A 23757-nucleotide genomic window follows, 5' to 3' on the forward strand; every position below is an offset into this window, starting at 1 on the left:
TTTTAAGTTCACCTCTTTGGTTTTGATCCCACAGGTCACATACGGCTTTTCACATATTTTCATATACGTGCCAGATCTCTAGAGCAATTATTTTCTCCCCTGCAGGTAGTAGAAATCCACCAGCTTTTACATTTCATCAGGGAGGATGCAGTGCAGTGAGTCAGTGACTCTACAATATTACAACAAAACATTGCCTGTTGGCAAAGAAATGAACACTGCTGGAATGAGAAGAAGCTGAGAGTTTTGACCCAGTTCAGGAAGCTAAAAGTGGCATAAAATGAGCAAGTCTGACTTGAACAAGGCAGTGTCTGTTGTTTTTAAAGTAAAATGTTGACTTTTTTTAAAAGGGAATGTCTTATTTTAAAAAATAGTAGCAGAACTGCTAAATTCTTCAGAAATGTGAGACAGCATCAGCCAGTCAGTGCTGGAAGCCTCTATTAGGGATAGACAAATCTGTCAATTTCTATTTCATTTATGTTTCTGTTTTCCAACTTTAAGTTCAGTTTTCACCATATCTGCATCAGTTTGCAATTAGGAAAAAAAGCTGCATGAAAATTTGTTTACGTTTTCAAGTATGTCAATATATATACCGTACATTTTTGTACACAATTTCCCACAATACATACATTTTTGTAAGCATGTTCCCCTAATACATTTCCCTAATATTTGCATACATCATTTTTATTAATATAAGCATTGTTTTCTCCCCACACAGTCCACATAAGCTTTTTTTTAATTGGCTGGAAAACTGCACCTCGGAGTTCAGAGAGGTGCAGATTTCGAAGGATAGCTGCATTTCAGTTTTGCTGTTGATTTGGGAGCTGCAAATTCGGTAGAGTGTGCATTAAAATGTGAACTAAATTTCTCCCCATCTGTAGTCTATATAGAGCAGGAAACAGTAACTTTGGAATTTAACGTATTAAGTATGCATGTACATAGAAGGAGTGGCAGTGAATCCTTCTTTAATGCAGATAAAGAAAAAGCTGTCTGTGCTTAGTTCGGCTGCTTTATCATTTCTCCCTTGTTTCTGAGAGAACAATCGACTTTATAGTTTGCAAATGTTATCCATACACCTGCAGCCATTTAGCACTGAAGAACTTAATCTTCAACCAGCCATGAAGAGGTAACTAAGGAGACTAGTTTTTGTTCTCTCTCTCTCTCTCTCTCTCTCTCTCTCTCTCTCTCTCTCTCACACACACACACACACACACACACACACCAGTTGTCATGACCAGTGTTATATTATTACTTCAGAATTAGGATCGGGCTTTCGTAACTAGAATTTATGCGATATTGGGAATCCAAGGAAAGGTAGTGGATCAAAATAGCAAAATGATCTCAGATATTTAGTCCTCTAAGAAGCATTAATGGTGCTGTTGCATTCTGAATTATTCCTCGAGAGAGCTTGTTTCTTATTCCAGTTTATGACTGGTGAACAGCATAATGATAATGTTTAGCTAGACACTTTGCATCTGTGTGAAGTTTCCTATTACTCTTCTGTTCTTTCTTGAGAGAGACAATAAAGTACTTGTATAGTGGCCCTCACTTTTATTTGCCCAGAATGTGACTTTGCCCACAAAACTCTGTTGCCATTCTTCCAACTATTTTCGTAGATTAAGTGATTTCCTTTCTCTTTAAGATTTAAGTACAGTGGCACCTTGGTTTACAAACTTAATCCGTTCCAGAAGTCCATTCTTAAACCAAAGCGTTCTTAAACCAAGGTGTGCTTTCCCATAGCAGCAGGGGACTCAATTTACAAATGGAACGTACTCAACAGGAAGTGAAACATGTTCTGCTTCCAAGGCAAAGTTCACAAACCAAAACACCTGCTTCCGGGTTTGCTGTGTTCTTAATCCAAGTTGTTCATAAACTAAGCTGTTCTTAAACCAAGGTACCACTGTACTGTTTTGAATACATCGTAGGCCATAGGATAAACAATAATCTAAAGCAGGGCTAGCGATTGTGGTGTCCTTGCTATGCTGCCTATCTTTGCGGGAAAAGATATTGGCGGGAAAACAGCCAATGTGTGCGAAGATTCTCTGGAGCTTCAAGGCATACCAAAAAAAGGATATCACCTTTTTTAAAAAAATAAGAATTCAAATACCAACCATAGCCTGAAATGCCTAAGGCTTCAAGAAGAGCTTCTCTTTGGACTTCTCCATCTTGCCCTTATTCAACATCTTCAGGTTCATTAGGCGTGTCTGACCAAAGCTGTCATGTTCATTCTGTCTCTTCACTGTAAGGTATCATCCCTGTCACAAGCTGCATTTCTGTAGAGGTACTGTAGGTATCAGAAGTGAGTGTCGCCATACAGCAAGGTACATTTCCTCCTGGTTCTAGAACATTCTGTAAATGATGTGATTTTATTTGAAAACAGAATCGGGCAAAACAAAGTAATACAATTTAAACAGGAGCATGGGACTCTGGATTGATGGGGGGGCAGAGAATGATATCTTTAAAATAAAGAACCTTCTTTTGTGTGGACACACAGTATTGGTTTTTTTTTAAAGCAGCGTCTAAGTGAGCACTGCATTGTGGAAGCACTTAAAATGCACTGTATTATTTATCAGATGCGTGTGTGCTTTCTACATGCTCCAGTGATTTTGAAAAAGTCATCTTGTGTGTGTAAAATTACTCTGGCCCATGACGAGAGCCCTGTGCTCATTTCCAATTCAAAATGAATTCATTTGGTTCCCATTGTGGATGCATACCAGTTAAAGACTGTGGAGGCAGTGGCTTTAGAAACTGCAAATGTTAGAAACTGTAATCTCATTTTAATTGGGTCGTTTCTGTTTGTGACTGAATATATATTGGTCGTCTTCCCGTTTCACCTGCATTTTCTAGTTAATGCCTTTGCGGCACAAAAGGGCAGCTTGAGTGATGAGTCTGGTGGGTTACTTGTATGGAAAAGATTGTTAATCAGTCTGGTGACAGTCTGCCAGTGAATCTGCAACAAGGGTTTAGTTGAACTTTGATTCTTATTTTTTTTATTTTTAAAACTGAACTTTTCCAAAAGAGTGTGTGTGTGTGTGTGTGTGTGTGTGTGTGTGTAATAGCTAAACTATCTCACTTGCTCGCTATCTGGTGCTTTTCTATGCTGCTCTTTCCCCAATATGGTGTGGAGGGCAGCTAGCAAACAGATAAATAAAATAACTATAAAAGAATAAAACCACATAATAAAACTATATAATCATAATAAAACTATGCTAGGATCAAAGTGATAGTCTTTCTAAAGTAATTCAGCTCAAGGACCAAATGAGAAGATATTTGGCTTCCTCTTAAATAGCTGTACAGTAGCTGACAAAGCAAACATCAATGGGGAGGGAGTTCCATGGGTGAGGTGCCACCACTGAGAATGCCCTGCCCTATGCACCCCCATTCCTCTGCCAGTGTGTGCCCCTCCATTTTAGCCTTTGATTCGCATTTAAACTATTGGCTAAGGTTGGTTTGCTTTCTCTCCCCCCCTCCCCCACATTCCCAATGTGGATCTTTATTTCCCCCTTGTTCCTGATGTATATCTTCACTCACCCATTCCTCCCTGGCAGGGATTTTGTGGTTCACCTCAGGTTCACCCAGAGTATCTTGGGTCTGCCCTGGTCTTCTCTCGCCTTTCTTTTCCTTGCCCCAACTTCCTGCATTTCTTCATTCTTTAAACCCATAATTCTACATACACAAAGGCTGCACTTTCAGACTTTCCAGTCATCAAAGATATGGGGCCAATGAGCAATGCTCCCCACATTTACCACTTGCATGGAGACAATGCCTCCACAAGGCTATTATTTCATATTCATCTCCAGACTTCTTCTGACTCTGAGATGCCCAAATTCTTACCTGACCACTTCCCACAAAAGCAGTTCTTACTGTCGAACTAACTCAGGTCTTAAACTACACATTGTGAGGGAGGAGCCACATAATATGACCACACACTGAAACAATTCAACTGATAATTTCAGCAATGCCCAATTTGAGTTCTGCTTAAATTCTTTTCATGCTAATGAGCAGAAACACTGCAGCGATATCTGATTATTCAATTGGTTTCTGTAACACAATTGTTTGTGTCTGTACGATGCAAAAAAACGCACCCAGAAACACTGTAAATAGTTTTCCTTTGATTTAAAATGACGAGAGGTCTTTAAAAATTGATGCCTAGCTTCTGGTGCATGGCTTATCAGTTTTCATGAGCACATCTTATCATTCTCAAAACAACATTGTTATCTGATTGATTCTATTGTTACAGAGGTAGCTAGGTAAAACTGCTTGGGTTTTATCAGCATTTTGAATCTAAAAATGGAATGAAAGTGACATTGGAATTAAAGGAGGGGATTGGAAACCATGATCAAATTATATTTTGCTTGTTTAAAGAGATTTGGTCTGGTTAGAGTCTTATATTCCACTCATGATCCTAAAGATTTAAAGGTTGAAGCAGAGAGAGAGTTCTGAATATTTAGAAGACTTTCAAAAATATAAATTACATTTGCTCTTGGATGCCTTTTCAGGTCTCTGGATTATTACCTTTGTATGGATGGAGGCTATGTGGCCATTGCATCATAATCAGAAAAAAAAGGTGAAATATTTTCCCTGTCTGGTGATGTAGTAATGGGAAAAAGCTGCATATCTTGATTTCTTCCTGCCATTCAGCTGCCAGATAGAGACCCAGAATGAGCTAATCTTTACAAATCCTGACTCCCAGGGAGTTGTGGGATTACACCCAGATGGATGAAGGGTCAAATGCAACATCTCTGTGTACTGAATTACTTATGGATTCATTTCCAGGACACTAACACCATATTTTCATTTTCATTTTTTCTTATTCTCCATTACAGATTCGAGTTTAACATTATTATTATTATTATTATTATTATTATTATTATTATTAATATATTAATTAGATAAAATATTTTAAATGGCTTATATTGTGTGTGTGCGTGTGTTTATTGCTAAATCACTTCAAGATGCTTCATAGGAAGTAGTTCATAAATGAAGATAAATCAATGCAGACCCATTTTCAGTTGGCTGTCTAATCAAAGATTTAAGTAGTTAACTTGAGACTCTCATTTTTTTTTAAAAAGCACTGTCTTTTGTGTACTACATGCATATACAGTGGTGTATTTATTGTGTCTGCCACATATATTAGTATAATATAAAAATTGAAATATTTATGAAATTCTTCCAAGTAGACATTGACATCAGGCTCAGTTGCTCATTTGAAGGCTCAGCTTTCAAAATCTGCCATGGTGATTTTGACTGGTACAGGTATTGCAAGTTAGCCCCAGTTAGCATGGTGGCAGCAGCAGAAGGCGATGCATTCTTGGAGGACAGATCTGCTGCCCCTGTGGATCCTGCCACCCCACCTTGCCCCATTGTTGGGGTTGGTAGGCCATACATGTGTCTGACTTCACAGAGGAAAGTCCTGAATTTGAAGGTCTCAGGGTCTGTTCTGTTGGAAGTTATACATAATAGCGTGTGTGTGATGCAGTTGAAATCGGCCCCTCTCACAAGGCCTGTTGGAGATTATGTATTTTGACAAGTAAATGTGCACCAATCCCTCTCCACGGTCAGATTAATTCCCCATGAGGTGTGGTGAATGTACACAATGGCCAATTGTTATTCATATTAACTATGCAACTTGCATTACTCACTCTCAGGGCTATTAAGAAAATTTTATAACTAAACTTTATGATACACCACCAGGGGTTCCATAAACCCAAGTTAAGAGTGAGGGAAAGTCAGATGCAACTAGGCTGGAAAAGACAGATCTTAAGCATGGGAGACATTCGCACATCAGGCAGATGGAGAGCAGCAAAGTACAGAGGAGAAACCTAATGGCTTTCCTCAGCAACATGTTACCTAGACTGAGGAGGAAGAGGAGGAGGAGGAGGAGGAGGAGGAGGAGGAGGGGTTTGGACTTGATACCCCGCCTTTCACTCCCCTTAAGGAGTCTCAAAGCGGCTAACATTCTCCTGTCCCTTCCTCCCCCACAACAAACAGTCTGTGAGGTGAGTGGGGCTGAGAGACTTCAGAGAAGTGTGACTGGCCCAAGGTCACCCAGCAGCTGCATGTGGAGGAGCGGAGACGAGAACCCAGTTCCCCAGATTATGAGTCCACCGCTCTTAACCATTACACCATGGTGGCATATTAGACCTTAAAGCTGGATAAGAGGAAGCAGAGTGGGATTGGCTGCTCTCAGTTAGCTGACTCTCTAGCTCAGCAGTTTCTAATGCATGGCCTGAAATGTCTGTTGCTCATTGAATCAGGAGCCAGCGCACAGACCAAGAAACCCTGATTACTAGGAGACATTTGTATGGGGGACAAATCAGGTAGATGAAAGCCACCTCAAAATAGTGGCCCTACCCTGAAGCGAAAAAAACAAGCCTCACATGCTATGGGATAGATGGCATGAGTGTGCAGTGGTTCTTACTTGAATCATTGTGAGGTTGGAGGGTGGGAAGATAGTTAGTGTCTGAATATGGAATAAGTTACATGTGGTGTAGCTTCTCTGAAGTCTCTCAGCCCCACTCACCTCACAGAGTGTTTGTTGTGGGGGAGGAAGGGACAGGAGAATGTTAGCCGCTTTGAGATTCCTTCGGATATCAAATCCAAACACTTCTTCTCCTCACACACTTTAACAATGGGGAGAGAGGAAAGGGGATTTCAAAGGCAGTTAGAAAGTATCAACATTGAGGGTAACCAAAGCTGTGCCCTCCACATATTGTGGGCTAACTTTCAACATCTCTCAGGGTTGGCCATGCTGGCTATGTGATGGGCGCCTATAGTTCACGACTTCTGAAGGGCAGCTACACTGGCTACCCCTACAATGCTGTGTGCTAATTTTTAGTAGGATGGATGGCACAGAGGAGCTTATTTAATTTCTTATTCTTTAGCGCCACTAAAATATCTTTTCTTGTTTAGCTCACGGGTGACAACAAATTAGCGAACCTGCAGTTTTGTTTTTCTTGTAGGTTAACAAAACAGTTGTACATTTCAACTGCTGCATAATTGCTCTCTTTTTTGGCTATTGCATACCAAGATTTCTCACTTCTCCAGAATTTAGTTTTAATAATATGGCACATTCATAGTGTTTGTAATATGGTGAAGGATAGCAATTCCTAATGAGACTATCTGAAACCTAATTACTTAAATCACAATGATAAAACTTATCCTATGTTGAATAAGGCTTATTTTATGAGGTTCATATTTTCAGCCTATTACCTCTTATTTTATATTCACAGGTTGATGGAGTGGAGGAAAATGAATTTAATTTAAACTTTAAAGTTTAAAGCCTATTTTATGGGCGTATATTTGCCTTCTTTTAACAGGCCTTCCCCAGCAGTCATATTTTCTATCTCATACTTATGTCTGCCTGAGGGTTAAAAAAATGTATGTTTGTATTACAAACAGCCTGGCAAAAAATGTTTGTTTTAACTATTTCATACCTTCCTCCAGATTTGCTAAAACGGGGGGGGGGGGGGGGAAATCTGGTAGTGTGAAAAGCAATTTTGCTGCCTACGCTCAAGGGAGCAGTGGCTTTGAAATGTGTGGATATTTTTGTCTAAAAGCTGCATGTTGGTATGGTGCTTTGACTGAAGCTGACAAACTGCTCAAACATGAGAAAAAGAAGTCTGGGCTTTAGATGCCATGAGGTCCATTAGATTGAATCCAGAGTTAGTCATCCACAAGCTAACTTAAGTCCCATTGATTTCACTGGGTCTCCTTTAAGGATGACTAGCTTTGGCTCCAAACCATTGCTTTTTCTGATATAGGAGACTCCCCAGAGCAATGAGAGCATCAGATTCACATTGGACGGGCTCCGAGTAGATCCACTGGAATTAATTGATGCAACTCATTTAGGTCTATTGATTTGAATGGGTCTACTCTAACATAACTGGATAAAACCCTTTGCCTTTATGAAGAGCAAGCCAAAACTCTAGCACAATATTTAAATAAAACATAAGTACCCTAAGTGTTACATTTAAAATTATATTTTTTTTAAAAAAAAACTTTTCTTTTGTCTTCTTCCTGTGCATCATTAAAAGAAAGCTCTTCAAAAAATACCTCTATGCTGACTTTATTTATTTATTTATTTATTTATTTATTTATTATACCTGCCCTTACCTCTAGGGTCCTAGGGAAGGTAGCAACATTAAAATATAACATTAAAAGCAATGTAAAATAACAATATATAACTTCATGAAACAAACATATAAAAAACAAACCCAACCAACCACGGCAGTATTATAGCACTTTAAATAGTCATGACTGTGTGAACTGTAGTGGTTAAAGGGGCTTAGAATTGTTTGTAGACAGCTATTCTCCCCAACAGAGCTACAACTCCAGAGTGGTTTAACACTCAATTGGGGGAAGATATGATGAAGTAAACAGTAAAAAAAGGGGGGCTTTGTTTTTCTATGCTTTCCCCTACACAATAAACTTACGGTCCTTCTTTGGAGGTGACATTTTCCCAGTCTAATATTTTCTGGGGATTTATTCTGTTTTTCCACACACACACCTTACTGTGTGTAAGGCAATGGAGAAAAATTTCTCTTCCAGAGAAGAAGCTGCATCCTCAAAAATCTGAGCCACGGTACAAGCATAATGTCACCAAGGTACCTTGTGGTAACAGAATTCTTGCTAGAGTGACATTTCCTGGAGATCCATGATCTCTCTCTCTCTCTCTCTCGATCTCTCTCTTTTACAACACCCCCCCCCCCGCCCTCTATTATTCCTCTTGGACACATTCCCAAACAGTAACGTACTGTGGCTGAGTTGGAATTCAAAACCTGGACCTTAGCACCTAATTGTGTTAACTCTACTTCCCATGTGGGATGCGGGTGGCGCTGTGGGTTAAACCACAGAGCCTAGGACTTGCCGATCAGAAGGTCGGCGGTTTGAATCCCCACGACAGGGTGAGCTCCCATTGCTCCTGCCAACCTAGCAGTTCGAAAGCATGTAAAAGTGCAAGTAGATAAATAGATACCACTCCAGTGGGAAGGTAAATGGTGTTTCTGTGTGCTGCTCTGGTTTGCCAGAAGTGGCTTAGTCATGCTGGCCCCATGACCCGGAAGCTGTATGCCGGCTCCCTCAGCCAATAAAGCGAGATGAGCACTGCAACCCCAGAGTCGGTCACGACTGGACCTAATGGTCAGGGGTCCCTTTACCTTTACCTACTTCCCATGTAAGGGCGGATTCCTACCCAATCAGGGTCCCCTCTTGCACGGAGGGATCTTTACTTACATCCCGATGTGCGTGTTTATCATCCCTTATCAATCCTGTAGTTGGCAGGAGGCACAGCTAGTCCCCATAACTCTGTGAAGGCCCTCAAATATTCTTGGAACATGTGAAGAAGGGCATGCAAACCTGATCCTGCCTTACCTTAGCAAGAAATGTGTTGAAAGTTCCATGCCCTTATTTAGAGTGAATAAAGCCAAGTGTCCATTTGTATCATAGTGATCACTTACAAATTTTATTTATTCTGTGTGAAAAAGCAATGGAAGGAAGGAAGGAAGGAAGGAAGGAAGGAAGGAAGGAAGGAAGATTGTAAACATGTTGGCTTCACAGTCAATGTATTTGTAGCAAACTAAAAAATGCCAATGAATGTCACCCATGTGGACAGTTTTGGTTTTTTTTTCTTACATGGAGATTTGGCATAGGGGAAAAATGCCACGTGTTGTGGGTGACTTTTAGAAACCTTAAACTAGGGAGCTCTGAAAGGTAAGGCAAAACAATCAAATGTGTTGTGTGCACTGCTAGTCTGCAAAATTCCTTGGTCACCAGTGTTCTGACAGAAATTTAAATTTCTGCCCACTGTTTAGCTCAAGGGTATCTTTCCATGGATGTCTGGGAATGGTTTGCTGATACAGTGATCATGAAAAAGGGGGCGGGAGGAGAATGTGCTTGAGTTTTCTTTCTTTACCTTGCCGGGTGGGGGGAATTCAGCTTCTACCACCAGAAGGTTCAGAACAATATATTGCTGCATTTCCCATTAGATTGATGTAGTGACTTATACCTAAAGCATCCACTAAGGGGAGTGTGATGCTGGATCAGCCTTTCTGGTTTCTATGACAACAGAAGGGAGTAGAGTCTTCCAAGCTGAGAGCGCTCACTAAAGCAGGTGCTGGGTTACATAGCTGTTCCAAATCTGCTGGATTCTATGGAGCAGCAAGCCAGGCTGTTTCCTATTTTGCAACACCTTGATTCCCTGAAGCTCAGTAAACGGCAACAGCCAAGCTCCCATATATGAAGATGGTTCACCACTCGGGTTCTATACAGTCCTTTAAGCAGCAGAAAGGTAGGTGTCTTTTGTCTCTTGAACGACGAGTGTTAAATCATTCGGTCTGCATGCCCTTGCAGTATTCTCAAGCTTCAGCATAGTGGCTGCTGAAAGCATCCAAAGCCCTGTGCAATGCAGGCACCTTTTAAACTCTTGCATCAACTCAAAAGGTTCTTTTACTTTCGACAATGGAATAGTTATCTGCGTAAAATAAAGAATCCCTCTTTGCTATATTAAATAGTTTGTTTTCCTTGAGCGGCTCAAGAGGATCTGAGTTATATACCAAAAATCATTCAGAGATCTCTTTGTCACAGGAAATTCATTCTTTATACAGTTGCAAAGCTCATGGTCGTGGGCACACACACAAGAGACCAACACTGCAGTCATTCAGCATTGAAGAATTTTGCTATCACTGTATTTATGTCATGGACTTGAATTTGGCTTTGTAGACTTGAAGATAGCAAGTAGACTGTTTTCCTGCCTTGCAAGCATGCTGGTACAGTTTCTTTGTTTGGCTGTAGAAACATTTTCAGTAGCTGAAAACCCAACTTTATTCAAGATTTTACCCCTCTTCTGCTGATTGAACTGTATTCCTGCTATCTCTTTTTGGAAAGATGTGGTCTAGCTTGTGGTGCAGAGGGGAAGAATGCTGTGTGGATGAGCATACCGGGGGTGATCTGAATGATCTCGTGGTTCCATTCCATCTCTTATGGTTCTATTAACCCTTGTATTTCCAGCAGTGTCTTGAAAGGAAATTGAGTTGTACTTTCATGGGAAGTGCATTACTGCTGGACATTTGTACGGGGTTAATTTCTCCAGCATGCAGAATGTGCTCCAAATCCTAGTGTCTTCATCTTCACAACAACTAATCCAATTTTTGCCAATGGGGAAATGAGGTTGCGAGATCCAGACTTATGGCATCCAATGATAGAGAAGAGAAAGTCAAAAATCTCCAAAGCATACTCTGTTTGCTAAGTCAGACTAGCTCTCAGGGTCCCCCCCCCAGCTGTTTAGAGTTCTTTCTTTCTTTCTTTCTTTCTTTCTTTCCTTCCTTCCTTCCTTCCTTTTCTTTTCTATATGCTGTATTGGTTTTTAAAAGTGTATAACATAAGTAATCAACAGAAAACAAAAACAAAAACAAAAATAAGCAAACATTCATTCCATGTTTGGAGTACTTTCATTTTAATTTTAATTTTTAAAAAGGGGACAGTCTAGGAAGTTGTGTCCCCCAGTACCACCACAATGTTCTTGAGGGATCTTTTAGAGCAGTATGTGAAGTGTCGCGGGCTGCAGGAGGGAAAAATGAATCAAAAGTCACCATATTTCCCTTTGCCAGAAGGATCAAAAGCTTCTTGTGGTTGGAGAAGACATTCTATTTGTGGAAGGTGAAGTCTTCAGTGCCAAGCCAAATATTATTTTTCTACATAAAAAACTTTGCTTTCTTTCTATTCTTTCCTCATTACATTCTTGCAACCATAGGCCAGAAAAAAATACCTGGAGGTGGCTTGATAGTCCTTTCCTATGGTGTATAGTCAGTGCTGCGACCACCCTGAGCAAGAATGCCTTTGTCTTAACCAGTCTGTCTGACCATTTGTGAGAGACTCACTAGTGCTGAGTGGAAGTTAGTATTGCACCCTGAATCTCCAACAAGGCCCACAGAAATGACTCTTTGCCTCTCCCCTACTTGTTTACAGTTATTTTCTAATTTAAGGAAATGGTCTGCTTACAGAAAAGTCATGGTCCTACAGCAAGGTTGGGGAGCCTGTGACCCTCCAGATATTATTAGACTCCAGCTTCTGTCAGGCCTGACCATGGACAGTGCTGGCTGGATCCTGATGTAAGTTGGAGTCCAGAAGCATCTGCAGAGCCACTGGTTCCCCATCCCTGCTCTACAACAATGAAGTGCACTCCTGGGAATGTAGCCCCAATGCTGCCATCAGAGTTCTGCTGGTGTAGTGGCACTTCCATTTACTCATGACTACCACCACCTCCTTGCCAAATGTTTTCTGAAGAGTGCTCTGGTGTCAGGGACTGGTTGGATACAAATGAATGATGTGGGGGGGGACCAGCTGGGGAACCCCCAAGGGAAGAAGGCTCAGAGCCCAGGGAGTGTTGGTGGGATGATAATGAGTGGTCAGAGGGAGAAGACTGGGAAGAGGTAGTGTCAGAAGCTGAAGAGGTAACAGGGATTATTGAGCCAGGAGAGTCTGTGGTGGAAAGAAGTCCAGAATTAGAGACAGAAGCTGAAGCAGGGGAGGAGGGAAGCCAAGAAGCAGAGATGGTCAGGCTTGTGAAAAAGCACAGGTTGGAGCGGGAGGGGGCAACACAAGTTCCCCTCCCCCTGATCGCCCACAATCAGGAAAGGCATGAAGCAGGAGGAGAGACAGGTACACAAGCAGAGGAGCCAATTGCTTGGAAAGCACCTTAGAGAAGAGGAGACATACCTGGCTGTGGGGAAGCAGGACCTTTAGTCTTAGCAACTGCTTCATGAGGGCAAGACCTGAGCTGATGTGCTCGTGACTCCTGTGCAGGTCCTGTTTTGCTAATAGAGTTAACTCCAGCTTCTTTGGTGTGATTTACTGCTGGCTTGTTCCTGTCACCCAACGTGCTAGAGCTGCTTTTGAGAATGTGTAGGGGGCCGCAAGGGAGAGGAGGAGAAAGTTCCATTTTGCTGGTGAAAGTCAAGTGAAATTCACAAGTGAATTTTAACCTGCCATCCCATCTTACGACATACGATAATGGGCTCTTATACCAATAGTTGCGTGTGGGAAAGAATGCATATGGCAGACACTGATTGCCTCATAGCAAAGTCCATAGAAGCAACCATTATCGTTGAGATGAAAAATCTGTAGGGTATCTATAGTACCAAGTCTGTGAGGTGTATATATAGTTGTGATGGCCTGGGATTCTGATTCAGAGGCTGAACCGGAGGAATCCCAGCCTGCACAGGAGTCCCCGCCTCCAGGGCCGGCTGAACTGGGGCAGGGCCTTGAGTCTGAAGCACCTGCACCTGTGCCGGATCCTCAGGAGCAGGCACCAGGTGATTCCACTCTGGCTCCAGAGGTGATTGAGGGCTCAGTGCCTACAGGTGAGTCTCATCCTGGGCTATTGCCAACAGCCTAGCCGCTTGGTCGGCCATGGCTTCTGGCTATTCCCGAACGCACCCCAACAAAGAGGGAGTGCGGGGGTGGCGGGAGCAAACTGTGCTGGTCCCGGTGGGTAGGTTACCGTTATCGTAGTCAAAGATCAGTCCTGGGTCACTAGCCTAGAAACAGTCCACAAGGGGCGAGGTGAGGTCCGAAGCAGGAAGCCGGGTGGGGACAGGAACACTGGAGGGTCCGAAACATTAACGTAGTCTGGGACGCCAGCAAAGCTGTGATAAGAGGATACTTTATCCAACAGAATTCGATTAAAAATAGGAACAGAGAGAAAGGAAAAGAGGAAATCTTAAGGCAGATTATGGACAGTGAACAAAAATTAATTCAAAAACCCAACTCTCAGAGAATAAAAGAAAACATAAAAATTCTTCAAGCCCAATTTGCTGCGATAATAAATAGAGAGATAGAGTGGAATGTTAAAAAGTTAAGACAAAAGAGCTTCGAATTCTCAAATAAATCTGGAAAGTGGTTGGCGTGGCAGATTAAGAAGAGAAAAGAACAAAGTACAATAAATAGAATTATAATAGAGGGAGAAGAGGTCACTGATCCAAAAGGAATTAGAAAAGAGTTTCTAGATTATTATAGAAGCCTTTACAAAAAGAAAGATAGAAACAACTTAAGGAAGATAGAAAGATTTCTGAAAGAGAAAATGGTGCAGAAAATCCCAATTGATAAGAAACAACGATTGAATAAGTTAATTGAAACAGAAGAGATAGAGGAGGTAATTAAAGATCTAAAAAGAGGGAAGGCTCCGGGACCCGATGGATTCACAGCAAGTTACTACAAAGAGATGAAATCTGTACTTGTGAATCCTTTGAAGGAGACTATGAATAATGTTTTAAGAAAAGGAGAAATCCCAGAGACCTGGAAGGAGGCGTTCATTACTCTCATCCCGAAGCAGGACACAGATTTAACCCAGGTTAACAACTATAGGCCAATCTCGTTGTTGAACACGGACTACAAAATATTTTCAGGTATTCTAGCAAGAAGACTGAAGTCCATATTGGTGGAAATTATTCACAAAGACCAGGCCGGATTTCTTCCAGGCAGGAACATGAGGGACAATATAAGAAATATAGTTAATATGCTAGAATTCCTATCGGTTAGAATCGATAAGCAGGCGATAATGATGTTTGTAGACGCGGAAAAAGCGTTCGACAACGTGGCGTGGGACTTTATGATGAAGAACCTAGAACACCTGGATGTAGGCAGATATTTTTTTAATGGAGTGAACGCAATATACAGAGATCAAAAGGCCAAAATGATCATAAACAATATTGTGACAGAAGAAATAAAGATACAGAAGGGAACACGACAGGGATGTCCACTCTCCCCGTTGCTGTTCATAATGGTATTGGAAGTACTTCTGAATTCAATCAGACAAAACGGGAAAATTAAAGGAGTGACAATTGGACAACACGCTTATAAGACCAAAGCATTTGCAGACGATCTAGTCATTATGACGGAAGACCCAATAACTACAATAGAAGAAATCCTAAAGGAAATAGACCAATTTGGAGAAATAGCAGGCTTTAAATTAAATAAGAGGAAAACAAAGATGATGGTAAAGAATATAGATCAAAGAACAATAGAGATAATCCAAGAACAGTCACAGATACAGGTGGTTAAGAAAATAAAATATTTGGGGATCTGGCTTACGCCTAAAAATATAGACTTATTTAAAAATAATTATGAGCCAGTGTGGAGAGAAATAAGAAAAGATCTGGAAGCATGGGGAAGACTGAAACTGTCTCTTTGGGGAAGGATCAATACTATTAAAATGAATGTATTACCGAGGGTATTATTTTTATTTCAGACCATTCCCATAATTAAGGGAAGTAGAGTGTTCAAGGAATGGCAGAGAGTTCTATCAAGATTTATATGGCAGGGCAAAAAACCCCGTATAAAATATAAACTGTTGACAGATAGAAGGGAAAGGGGAGGCTTTGCCTTACCGGATTTGGGACTCTACTATGAGGCAGTATGTCTCTGCTGGATAAAAGATTGGGCCAAGCTAAAGAATAAGGAGTTACTCGATTTAGAGGGTTTTAATAACAGATTCGGCTGGCATGCCTATCTGTGGTGTGGTAAGAGGAAAATGCACAAGGGGTTTGAAAATCACATTTTTAGAGGCCCACTTATCGAAGTATGGGAAAGATATAAGTACATACTAGAACCTAAGATCCCACACTGGCTTTCACCCCTCGAAGTGATGAGCCTCAAGAAAATCAATATGAGTGGAGACTGGGCAACATATGAACAACTGCTAACGAAAGAGAATGGGAAATGGAAACTAAAACCGTATGAGCAGATCAAGGGGTACGTGTATGACTGGTTGCACCACGTCCAAGTTAACGAGATGTTTAGAAAAGAGGCCAAAGATAGAGGGTATGCAGATAAAGAATCAAAATTCCAGACGGAAATTATAAATAGCGAGGTGAAAATAATATCTAGAATGTATAAGATGTTGCTGGATTGGAATTTGGCAGACGAAGAAGTTAAGACAGTAATGATTCGATGGGCCAATGATGTGGGCCACGCTATACAATTTGAAGATTGGGAGAATGTATGGAAAGAGGGTCTGGATTTTACTGCGTGTATGACGGTGAAAGAGAACGTCATGAAGATGTTTTACAGGTGGTACATAACACCTGCGAAATTGTCAAAAATGTACAAAGTAGACAGCAAATGTTGGAAGTGTGAAGAGAAGGAGGGTGTTTTTTATCACATGTGGTGGGAGTGCAGGAGAGTGAGAGAATATTGGGAGGAAGTATATATTGAATTAAAAAAGGTTCTAAAATATACGTTTACCAAAAAATCCGAAATTTTCCTGCTAGGAATACTAGGGAATGAAATTAAGAAGAAAGACCACAAATTTATGTATTATGCAGTAACAGCAGCAAGGATAGTCCTTGCTCAGAAGTGGAAAAAAAAGGAAATGCCAACAATAGAGGAGTGGAGATCGAAGTTACTAGACTACGCGGATTTGGACAGATTGACTGGAAAGATCAGACATTTAAGAGACCAAAAGTTTGTCAAGGACTGGGGGAAATATGTGGACTACTTGGAGCATCTTAGTGAAGGTCAAATAACGTTAAGGGGATTCAGAGAAGCACTGTGAAAGAGGAAGAGGTATTGTCCAAGGTAAATAGAGGTAGAAGAATATCTAATGACAATACATACTAGGTAATGTGTATCTTAGAATTTTATTGCGGAAGATTTACGGGCGGGTTGAAGGAAGTCCAGGAAGAAACGACTATGTTAATTTGACAGGTGGAAAACTTTTTATTTGCATATATGGTATATCTGTCTTGTGTTGTTATTCTTGTTCTTTATTCTTATGCTTTAGTATTTCATTCTTTTTTCTTTACTTTTAGAAAACTAATAAAATATTTATCTGGAAAAAAAAAAAGGAACACTGGAGGGTCCGAAGCAGGTACTCAACAACGATGACGACAGCGACGTTGCTCCCGCAACCTGGGACTGGGCTGACTGGCCTTTATCTTCTCTGAGGCCAGGGGCGGTCCCGGCCCCCAGGAGACCCGCCTCCCCTGGCCTTAAGGCGAGCACTCCTCCTGGGAGAAACCAGCTCCCTTCGCCTCTCTGCCCTGAGCCTCTGCAGTTCAGGAGAGGCTGAAGGGTTAATGGACCCAGGAGGAGACTCACCTGTAGGCACTGAGCCCTCAATCACCTCTGGAGCCAGAGTGGAATCACCTGGTGCCTGCTCCTGAGGATCCGGCACAGGTGCAGGCGCCTCAGAATCAAGGCCCTGCCCCAGTTCAGCCGGCCCTGAAGGCGGGGACTCCTGTGCAGGCTGGGATTCCTCCGGTTCAGCCTCTGAATCAGAATCCCAGGCCATCACAATAGTATTAAGATCTCCTCGTTGTTAGAGCAGTACAAGGTGGATTCAGTGGGTACATTTTCTGTTTTGCCAAAGAATAATATAGACCCATGGAGAGGGATATTTGGTGCAAGAGAAGTCCAGAGCAAACCCTTCTACACAGTATAAACCCCCTTCTTTCATATGGATGGTGAGTGGCTTCTCCAGCTAGGATGGAGAACTCTGGTGCACTTGCTTGCTTCTCCTTTCTGTGGAGATTTCCTTGCTACCATCTGTCTAACTTAAGAACATTTCCCCTCAGTTAACCAATTAAACGAAAGATCCACCAGAATATTTCAGTGCCATAAATAAACGTTAAATGTAGGCTGAAAGGCCTCAACTCAGTGATCCATTGCAAGTTTTGTAACAACCCACTTTTTGCTTCAGTATAATCAAGAACAGCTCTTGTCAGGGTGATCCTATATACTTTGGGGTGGGGAGGACAGTCAGTACAGTGGTACCTCGGGTTAAGTATTTAATTCGTTCCAGAGGTCTGTTCTTAAACTGAAACTGTTCTTAACCTGAAGCACCACTTTAGCTAACGGGGCCTCCTGCTGCCGCTGTGCCGCCAGAGCACAATTTCTGTTCTCATCCTGAAGCAAAGTACTTAACCCAATGTACTATTTCTGGGTTAGTGGAGTCCGTAACCTGAAGCATATGTAACCTGAAGTGTATGTAACCCATGGTACCACTGTAATCTGCAGGCTATCAGCATTCGCTTTCTGTGGAGCTGTTGTTGTTTGGTGGGCTGGCTGAGGAATTTGTCTCCTGCAGGTGATGCTATGAAAGCGCCTTCGGCACTGTGGCTGCTCTGTGGCCTGCTTATTTCTAGGGTCTGTCTAAGAAGAGCTATCCCCCTCAACATTGTTGTTTCCCCACCCAACAAGTGAAGAATCCTAGACATCTTGAAGGGTTACACAAGGGGCGGAGAACAAGTTTTAACTGGCAGGAGAGATCCAGTTGTGGCCAAGCCTCTGCAGGTTGCACTTAACAGGTGGCAGAGCTTCCAACCTATCCGTCACCTAGTGTATGATGTCAGGGATGGCTGAAGGTATACCACTTTTGCAAAGTAACAGTTTGGAGCCTTCGTTCCATACTTGGCAATGAAAGCCACAGTACCACATTAGATCCACTCAGGAGCTTAGGAGTGGATCTGACCCTGACCTGCAGCTGTGTGGCTTCTGTTTGGCACTGTATGCAAGTTTTGCAGCTTTTGGCAGACATCACATCCACTTGGGAGCTCTGATTATTTGCTCTCAAGTGGCTTCAACCCTGGCAGCAAGGTTTACTTTATATGAATTGTGTAATCTTAGATCAACACATTAAACACTGAGGATCATACTTTGATTTTTGGATCTTTTCTATATGGCATGCTGTGTTAGAATATGGGATTCTTTCAAATCACATAATTCCAAAGAATCCTACCAAAGTGTGACCAAAGAAAATAGGTTATCAGACACTTTTCTGAGGAAATCTTCACTGGTGTTAGTTGCCCAAATATTTTATTATGAATTATCAGACATGAACACTGAAGGGCTTAATTAACAAGGAAGAAAATTAAGGCAAACATCCACAGCTTTAATTACAAAAATCATTCACTTTAGTTTTCTGTGTATTTCTGAGCCATTCATGTCATAATCTCACACTTATGAATCCAAGCTGCATGAAAAATGAAGAGAGAGAAAAGTGTCCTAAATTCTATTTATACAAAAGCTGTGATAATCTCTCTGGATTGGCCAACTGCCCCTCACAGATGTTTTCTTCATGCTTCAGAACCATTTAAACCTTGTGGCTGGCATGGGGGTAGGAAACAAATTTTATTTACTGGCATTGTTTAATAGGGATTTATTTGTTCATGGAAATGTTGATATTTTAGCACAGAGTCCAGCCAGTTCTGCATATTTGCATCTCTTAGATGCAAATATATTAAAAGGAAGTCATTCCTTTTTTTATCAGTAAAATATTTTGTACTAAGAATGGTTAACTTTTACCATATATTTTCCAGCAAATCTTCAACTGACGCATGGGAAATGTATTTTTACCGCTTGAGAGGATGATGAATTGGTTGTTTAAAAAACAAGTATTTGGCCACACCTGATATGTAGCAAATTTTCATCTGATTGTGTAGTAAATTATGTTTACCACTTAGCTCCATTGTTTCTATCCTTCTGTAAGGGTGAGAAACCTAATGTGGACAACTGGGTTACCAAATAGTTACATGCACATTGCAGTAAGTTACTGCCCAGTAAATTCTGTATTCAGGCTCAGTCTTGTCCATTTCACAAGGCAAATCTATCTTCATTGATAGCCTACTGCTATTTTCAGAGTCCATAAGCATCCGTAAATTGGGTATGATAATAGCAAGAGCCCATTAAGATCCATCTGTTTAACGACGCCATGCTGCACACACTCTAAGTGCACTTTCTTAATAGAGCAACCTTTAAATGTTAAAAATTAAAATTATATGAAGCAAAAGAAGCAAGGCTTATTTAAACACACAAACACACTGGCCATTCAGAGCAAGATTCCACAGTGATGTGGACCCATTTAGTCCAACTGAGCGCAATAGAACTAGAACGGCTTAAATGTAATGCTTGCAGCATAATATAATTGAAAGACAGTTGATATTGAGGGTGGGATTCAACTAAGGTTTACCCACAACATTTACCCATGTTGGTACATTAATTTCAGAAGGTCTACTCTGAGTAAATCATAGTTGCATACCACCCTGAGTATTTTATTGATACCTTCTGGGCAGGTCACCAAATTGCTCGGTTAAGGGCAAAGGGTGATGTTGAATATTGCACTAGCACAGTGGACCTTCACTTGTGCAAATGGGACCTTCACTTCTTCCTCTTACAGCCCCCCCCATCTGTGCTAAAAGAGGGAAGAGAAAAAGTGAAAGTCCTGTCACATCTGCTGGATCTTACCTAATGCCTAGCACGCCAAGGATATCTTGCAAGCCAGTGATGTCAGACTCAATAGATATACCACAAAACGAAAGAGGTGATCCCATCACAAAAACATTCTGAGACTATCCAGAAAAATGTACATGTTTGTGTACTTTGTAATCAAAACCTACATAGACATAAATGCATTTGTCTCTTATCTATGGTCTTTCAAGGAGGTTAGGTATACACACATACACACACACACACACACACACGTCTAACAAAACAGATATTAAAGTTTTTAGGGTTGCGGGTGGCACTGTGGTCTAAACCACTGAGTCTCTCAGGCTTGCTGATTGGAAGGTCAGAGGTTCAAATCCATGTGACGGGATGAGCTAGCAGTTCAAAAGCATACCAGTGCAAGTAGATAAATAGGTACTGTTGCAGCGGGAAGATAAACAGCATTTCTGTGAGCTCTGGCTTCTGTCACAGTGTCCTGTTGTGCCAGAAGTGGTTTAGTCATGCTGGCCACATAACCCGGGAAGCTGTCTGCGGACAAACACAGACTCACTTAGCCTGAAGCAAGATGAGTGCCACACCCCCTAGTCACCTTTGACTGGACTTAACTGTCCAGGGGTCCTTTATTAAAGTTTTTAAGCAAAAACAGTTCAGCTTCCACTGTCTTCAGTTTCCCTTAAAGGTAAAGGGGTAAAGGGCCCCTGACCATTAGGTCCAGTGAAGTGGCTGACTCTGGGGTTCTGGCGCTCATCTCACTTGATTGGCTGAGGGAGCCAGCATACAGCTTCTGGGTCATGCAGCCAGCATGACTAAGCCGCTTCTGGCGAACCAGAGCAGCTCACAGAAACGCCATTTACCTTCCCACTGGAGCGGTACCTATTTATCTACTTGCACTTGGATGTGCTTTCGAACTGCTAGGTTGGCAGGAACAGGGACCGAGCAACAGGAGCTGACCCCGTTGCGGGGATTCGAACCGCCGACCTTCTGATCGGCAAGTCCTAGACTCTGAGGTTTAACCCACAGCACCACCCATGTCCCATTCAGCTTCCCTTACATGAATCAAATTGTGTTGTTGCAGCCATCACCTTGCTTTAAAACTTAAATGTTTATGCCACTGTAATAAATATATGGTTTTTAGTGATTAACCACATCCTTCCACCATCCAAAGCAAACTTTTCTGAATTCTGTTTGAAGCTTTAAAATTGTGTGTGTGTGTTCTGAACTGTCACTAATTTGTAGTAGTGGAATGTTTTCTTCTAGAAACATAGCTGAATGTGATTTCCAGTCTGCTAAAGGTCAGTGGCTTTGAATTTGCTTACTTTAGAGACCACTTCCTTTCTTATGTTCTCTTAGATCTTTTGGATGTGGGGAGAGAGGCATTCTGGGAGGTTGCCTTCACAACTGTGATGTTCTGCCTTTGAAAGGTGTGTGCCTAAAGTCTGGCCTGAATATTCTCCCAAGTCATTCCTGGTAATTTGGGCTTGGACTTTAAGGGCTGTTTTGAGGTCACTGTAACTGGAGATAATTGTAGCTGACACCAAGCCCCAATTTACGATTCAGCCATTTCTGGAACTCAGGTTCTCTACTTCTTTTTATATCCAGTAGTTGATTTCTATTTACTGATGGCATTAAATGGTTCAAACCTGGTGCATTAATATAAACACATTTGCTGCAGGTATAGACTATATGCTACTGTTTTACTTATCCTTTTGTTTTACTTGGAATTTTAAATGAATGTAAAATAACTTGCTTTATTCGAAAGCAACAACTCTATGAAGCAGCTGAGGCTGCAATCCAAATTCACCTTGTACCAGGCTGGGGAATGGGTGGGTAGAATTGGCTGGTGGTGTCCCTCTGCCCAGCCCAGCCTCTGTTAGAGCAATGCAAGCATCCCTGTTCTGCTCATCCAAAATTTGCCATTCCAGGTGGGTGTGGCTGAGGCAACCCCACTGTCATCTCTTGACAGAATCAAGCTGAATGTGGGCCTGACCACTGTGCCACCTGCAGGCTGCCACAGCAGTTGACCTGCCTCTATCCTTCCCATACCAGCTTGCATGAGTGACAGGGCTTCAGGCGCAGTGGTGATTCTGCTGTTGCATTAAGCTCTTCCTCTGCCTAGCCAAGGCTTGGACTGCAGAGTCCGAGAAAGCGAGGGACTGGCCCAAAGTCACTAAATGAATAATAATAATAATAATAATAATAATAATAATAATAATAATAATTTATTTGTACCCCGCCCATCTGGCTGGGTTTCCCCAGCCACTCTGGGCGGCTTCCACAGAAACCAAAAAACACTAAAATATCATACATTAAAAGCTTCCCTGAATAGGGCCGCCTTAAGATGTCTTCTGAATGTCAGGTAGTTGTCCATCACCTTGACATCCGATGGGAGGGCATTCCACAGGGCGGGGACCACCACAGAAAAGGCCCTCTGCCTGGTTCCCTGTAGCTTCACTTCTCGCAATGAGGGAACCGCCAGAAGGCCCTCGGCGCTGGACCTCAGTGTCCGGGCAGAACGATGGGGGTGGAGACGCTCCTTCAGGTATACTGAACATTATGTACATTATGTCTGAAAAGGGATTCAAACACTGGCCTTCCTTATTCTTTCCCAACACTCTACTTGTCATCCTATACTTGGCTGTCTTTCATTCACAACTTAGATCATAATAGAGAATGATAATAGAAAATGTGATCTATAAAACTTCCAAATCATAGTCAAGCCAATTCTCTGGCAATTTGCTTTCTGAACAAACCTAATGACCTATCTCATGATCGACCTCAAGGCAATTTTATCTGGACAATATTCTCATCATAGTCCATTTGATCTGAAGTTTTGGGTGCTGTTGCTGCTGACATTTGTAGCAGGTGTTGAAGCTTTGAAAAATTGTTTGAGAAAACATTAATGCCTGCATTGCATGCAGGAGGTTTTTGTTTTGTTCTTTAGGTCTGCACTTTGGGAGAGATTATTAGTCTATGCTTGTTGGCCATCAGTAGCAGTGATGAGTTCATGCTTTGCATCCAAGTAGATGTTTTTCTTCATTCTATGAATTCTCAGTGTACTTATATGAGTGTTAAAATTGTCAGACTAGGTCCCGGAAGACCAAGGGAGCAAATCCCTATTCAGCCATTAAACTCACAGGGTGACCTCTGACCAGTTACTGCCTCTCAGCCTAACCTGCCTCATAGGATGGTTATTGGGGTTAAATGAGGGGAGTGAGTACCATATACACCACCTTGAGCTCCTTGGGAAAAGGTGGGGTATAAATGCAATAAATAAATTGCATTTTTAAAAAGATTTCTGAAAGCAGTTGGTGCACTCATGTCACATTTGCAAGCCCAAATTTTGGAGAGACTAGGAAGCAATTTCGGGAATTTCCATAAATTGTAACCACTTGTCTGGAAAATTGAAGAACATAGGGGACAAAAAAGATATCTATGTTAGAAAAAATCTCATATTTGATCTAGGGATGCAGAAAAATTCGTTCGGTTTACATTTTAATAGAAAACTATCAAATCTGCCTTACTTGAACCAGACCACAAATT

At 41.7% G+C, this 23757-nt stretch overlaps 1 protein-coding gene across 3 annotated transcripts in view; it reads left to right on the forward strand.

Moving 5' to 3' along the window:
* The window catches only part of ANO3 (anoctamin 3), a 242787-nt gene that overhangs the window by 63769 nt on the left and 155261 nt on the right, over positions 1 to 23757 (forward strand). Inside the window, exon 1 of one of the 3 annotated variants that reach the window (XM_082231878.1) lies at positions 10072 to 10285. The exons of the other annotated variants lie outside the window; for them this stretch is intronic. Coding sequence (XP_082088004.1) covers positions 10234 to 10285 — 52 coding nt within the window. The 5' untranslated portion in view covers positions 10072 to 10233. Of the gene's footprint in view, positions 1 to 10071; positions 10286 to 23757 lie in introns of those variants that run through there. 3 annotated transcript variants of the gene reach the window in all.

This window comes from Podarcis vaucheri (genome assembly GCF_965113315.1).
Source record: "Podarcis vaucheri genome assembly, chromosome: 1".
NCBI classification, from domain to species: Eukaryota; Metazoa; Chordata; class Lepidosauria; order Squamata; family Lacertidae; genus Podarcis; species Podarcis vaucheri.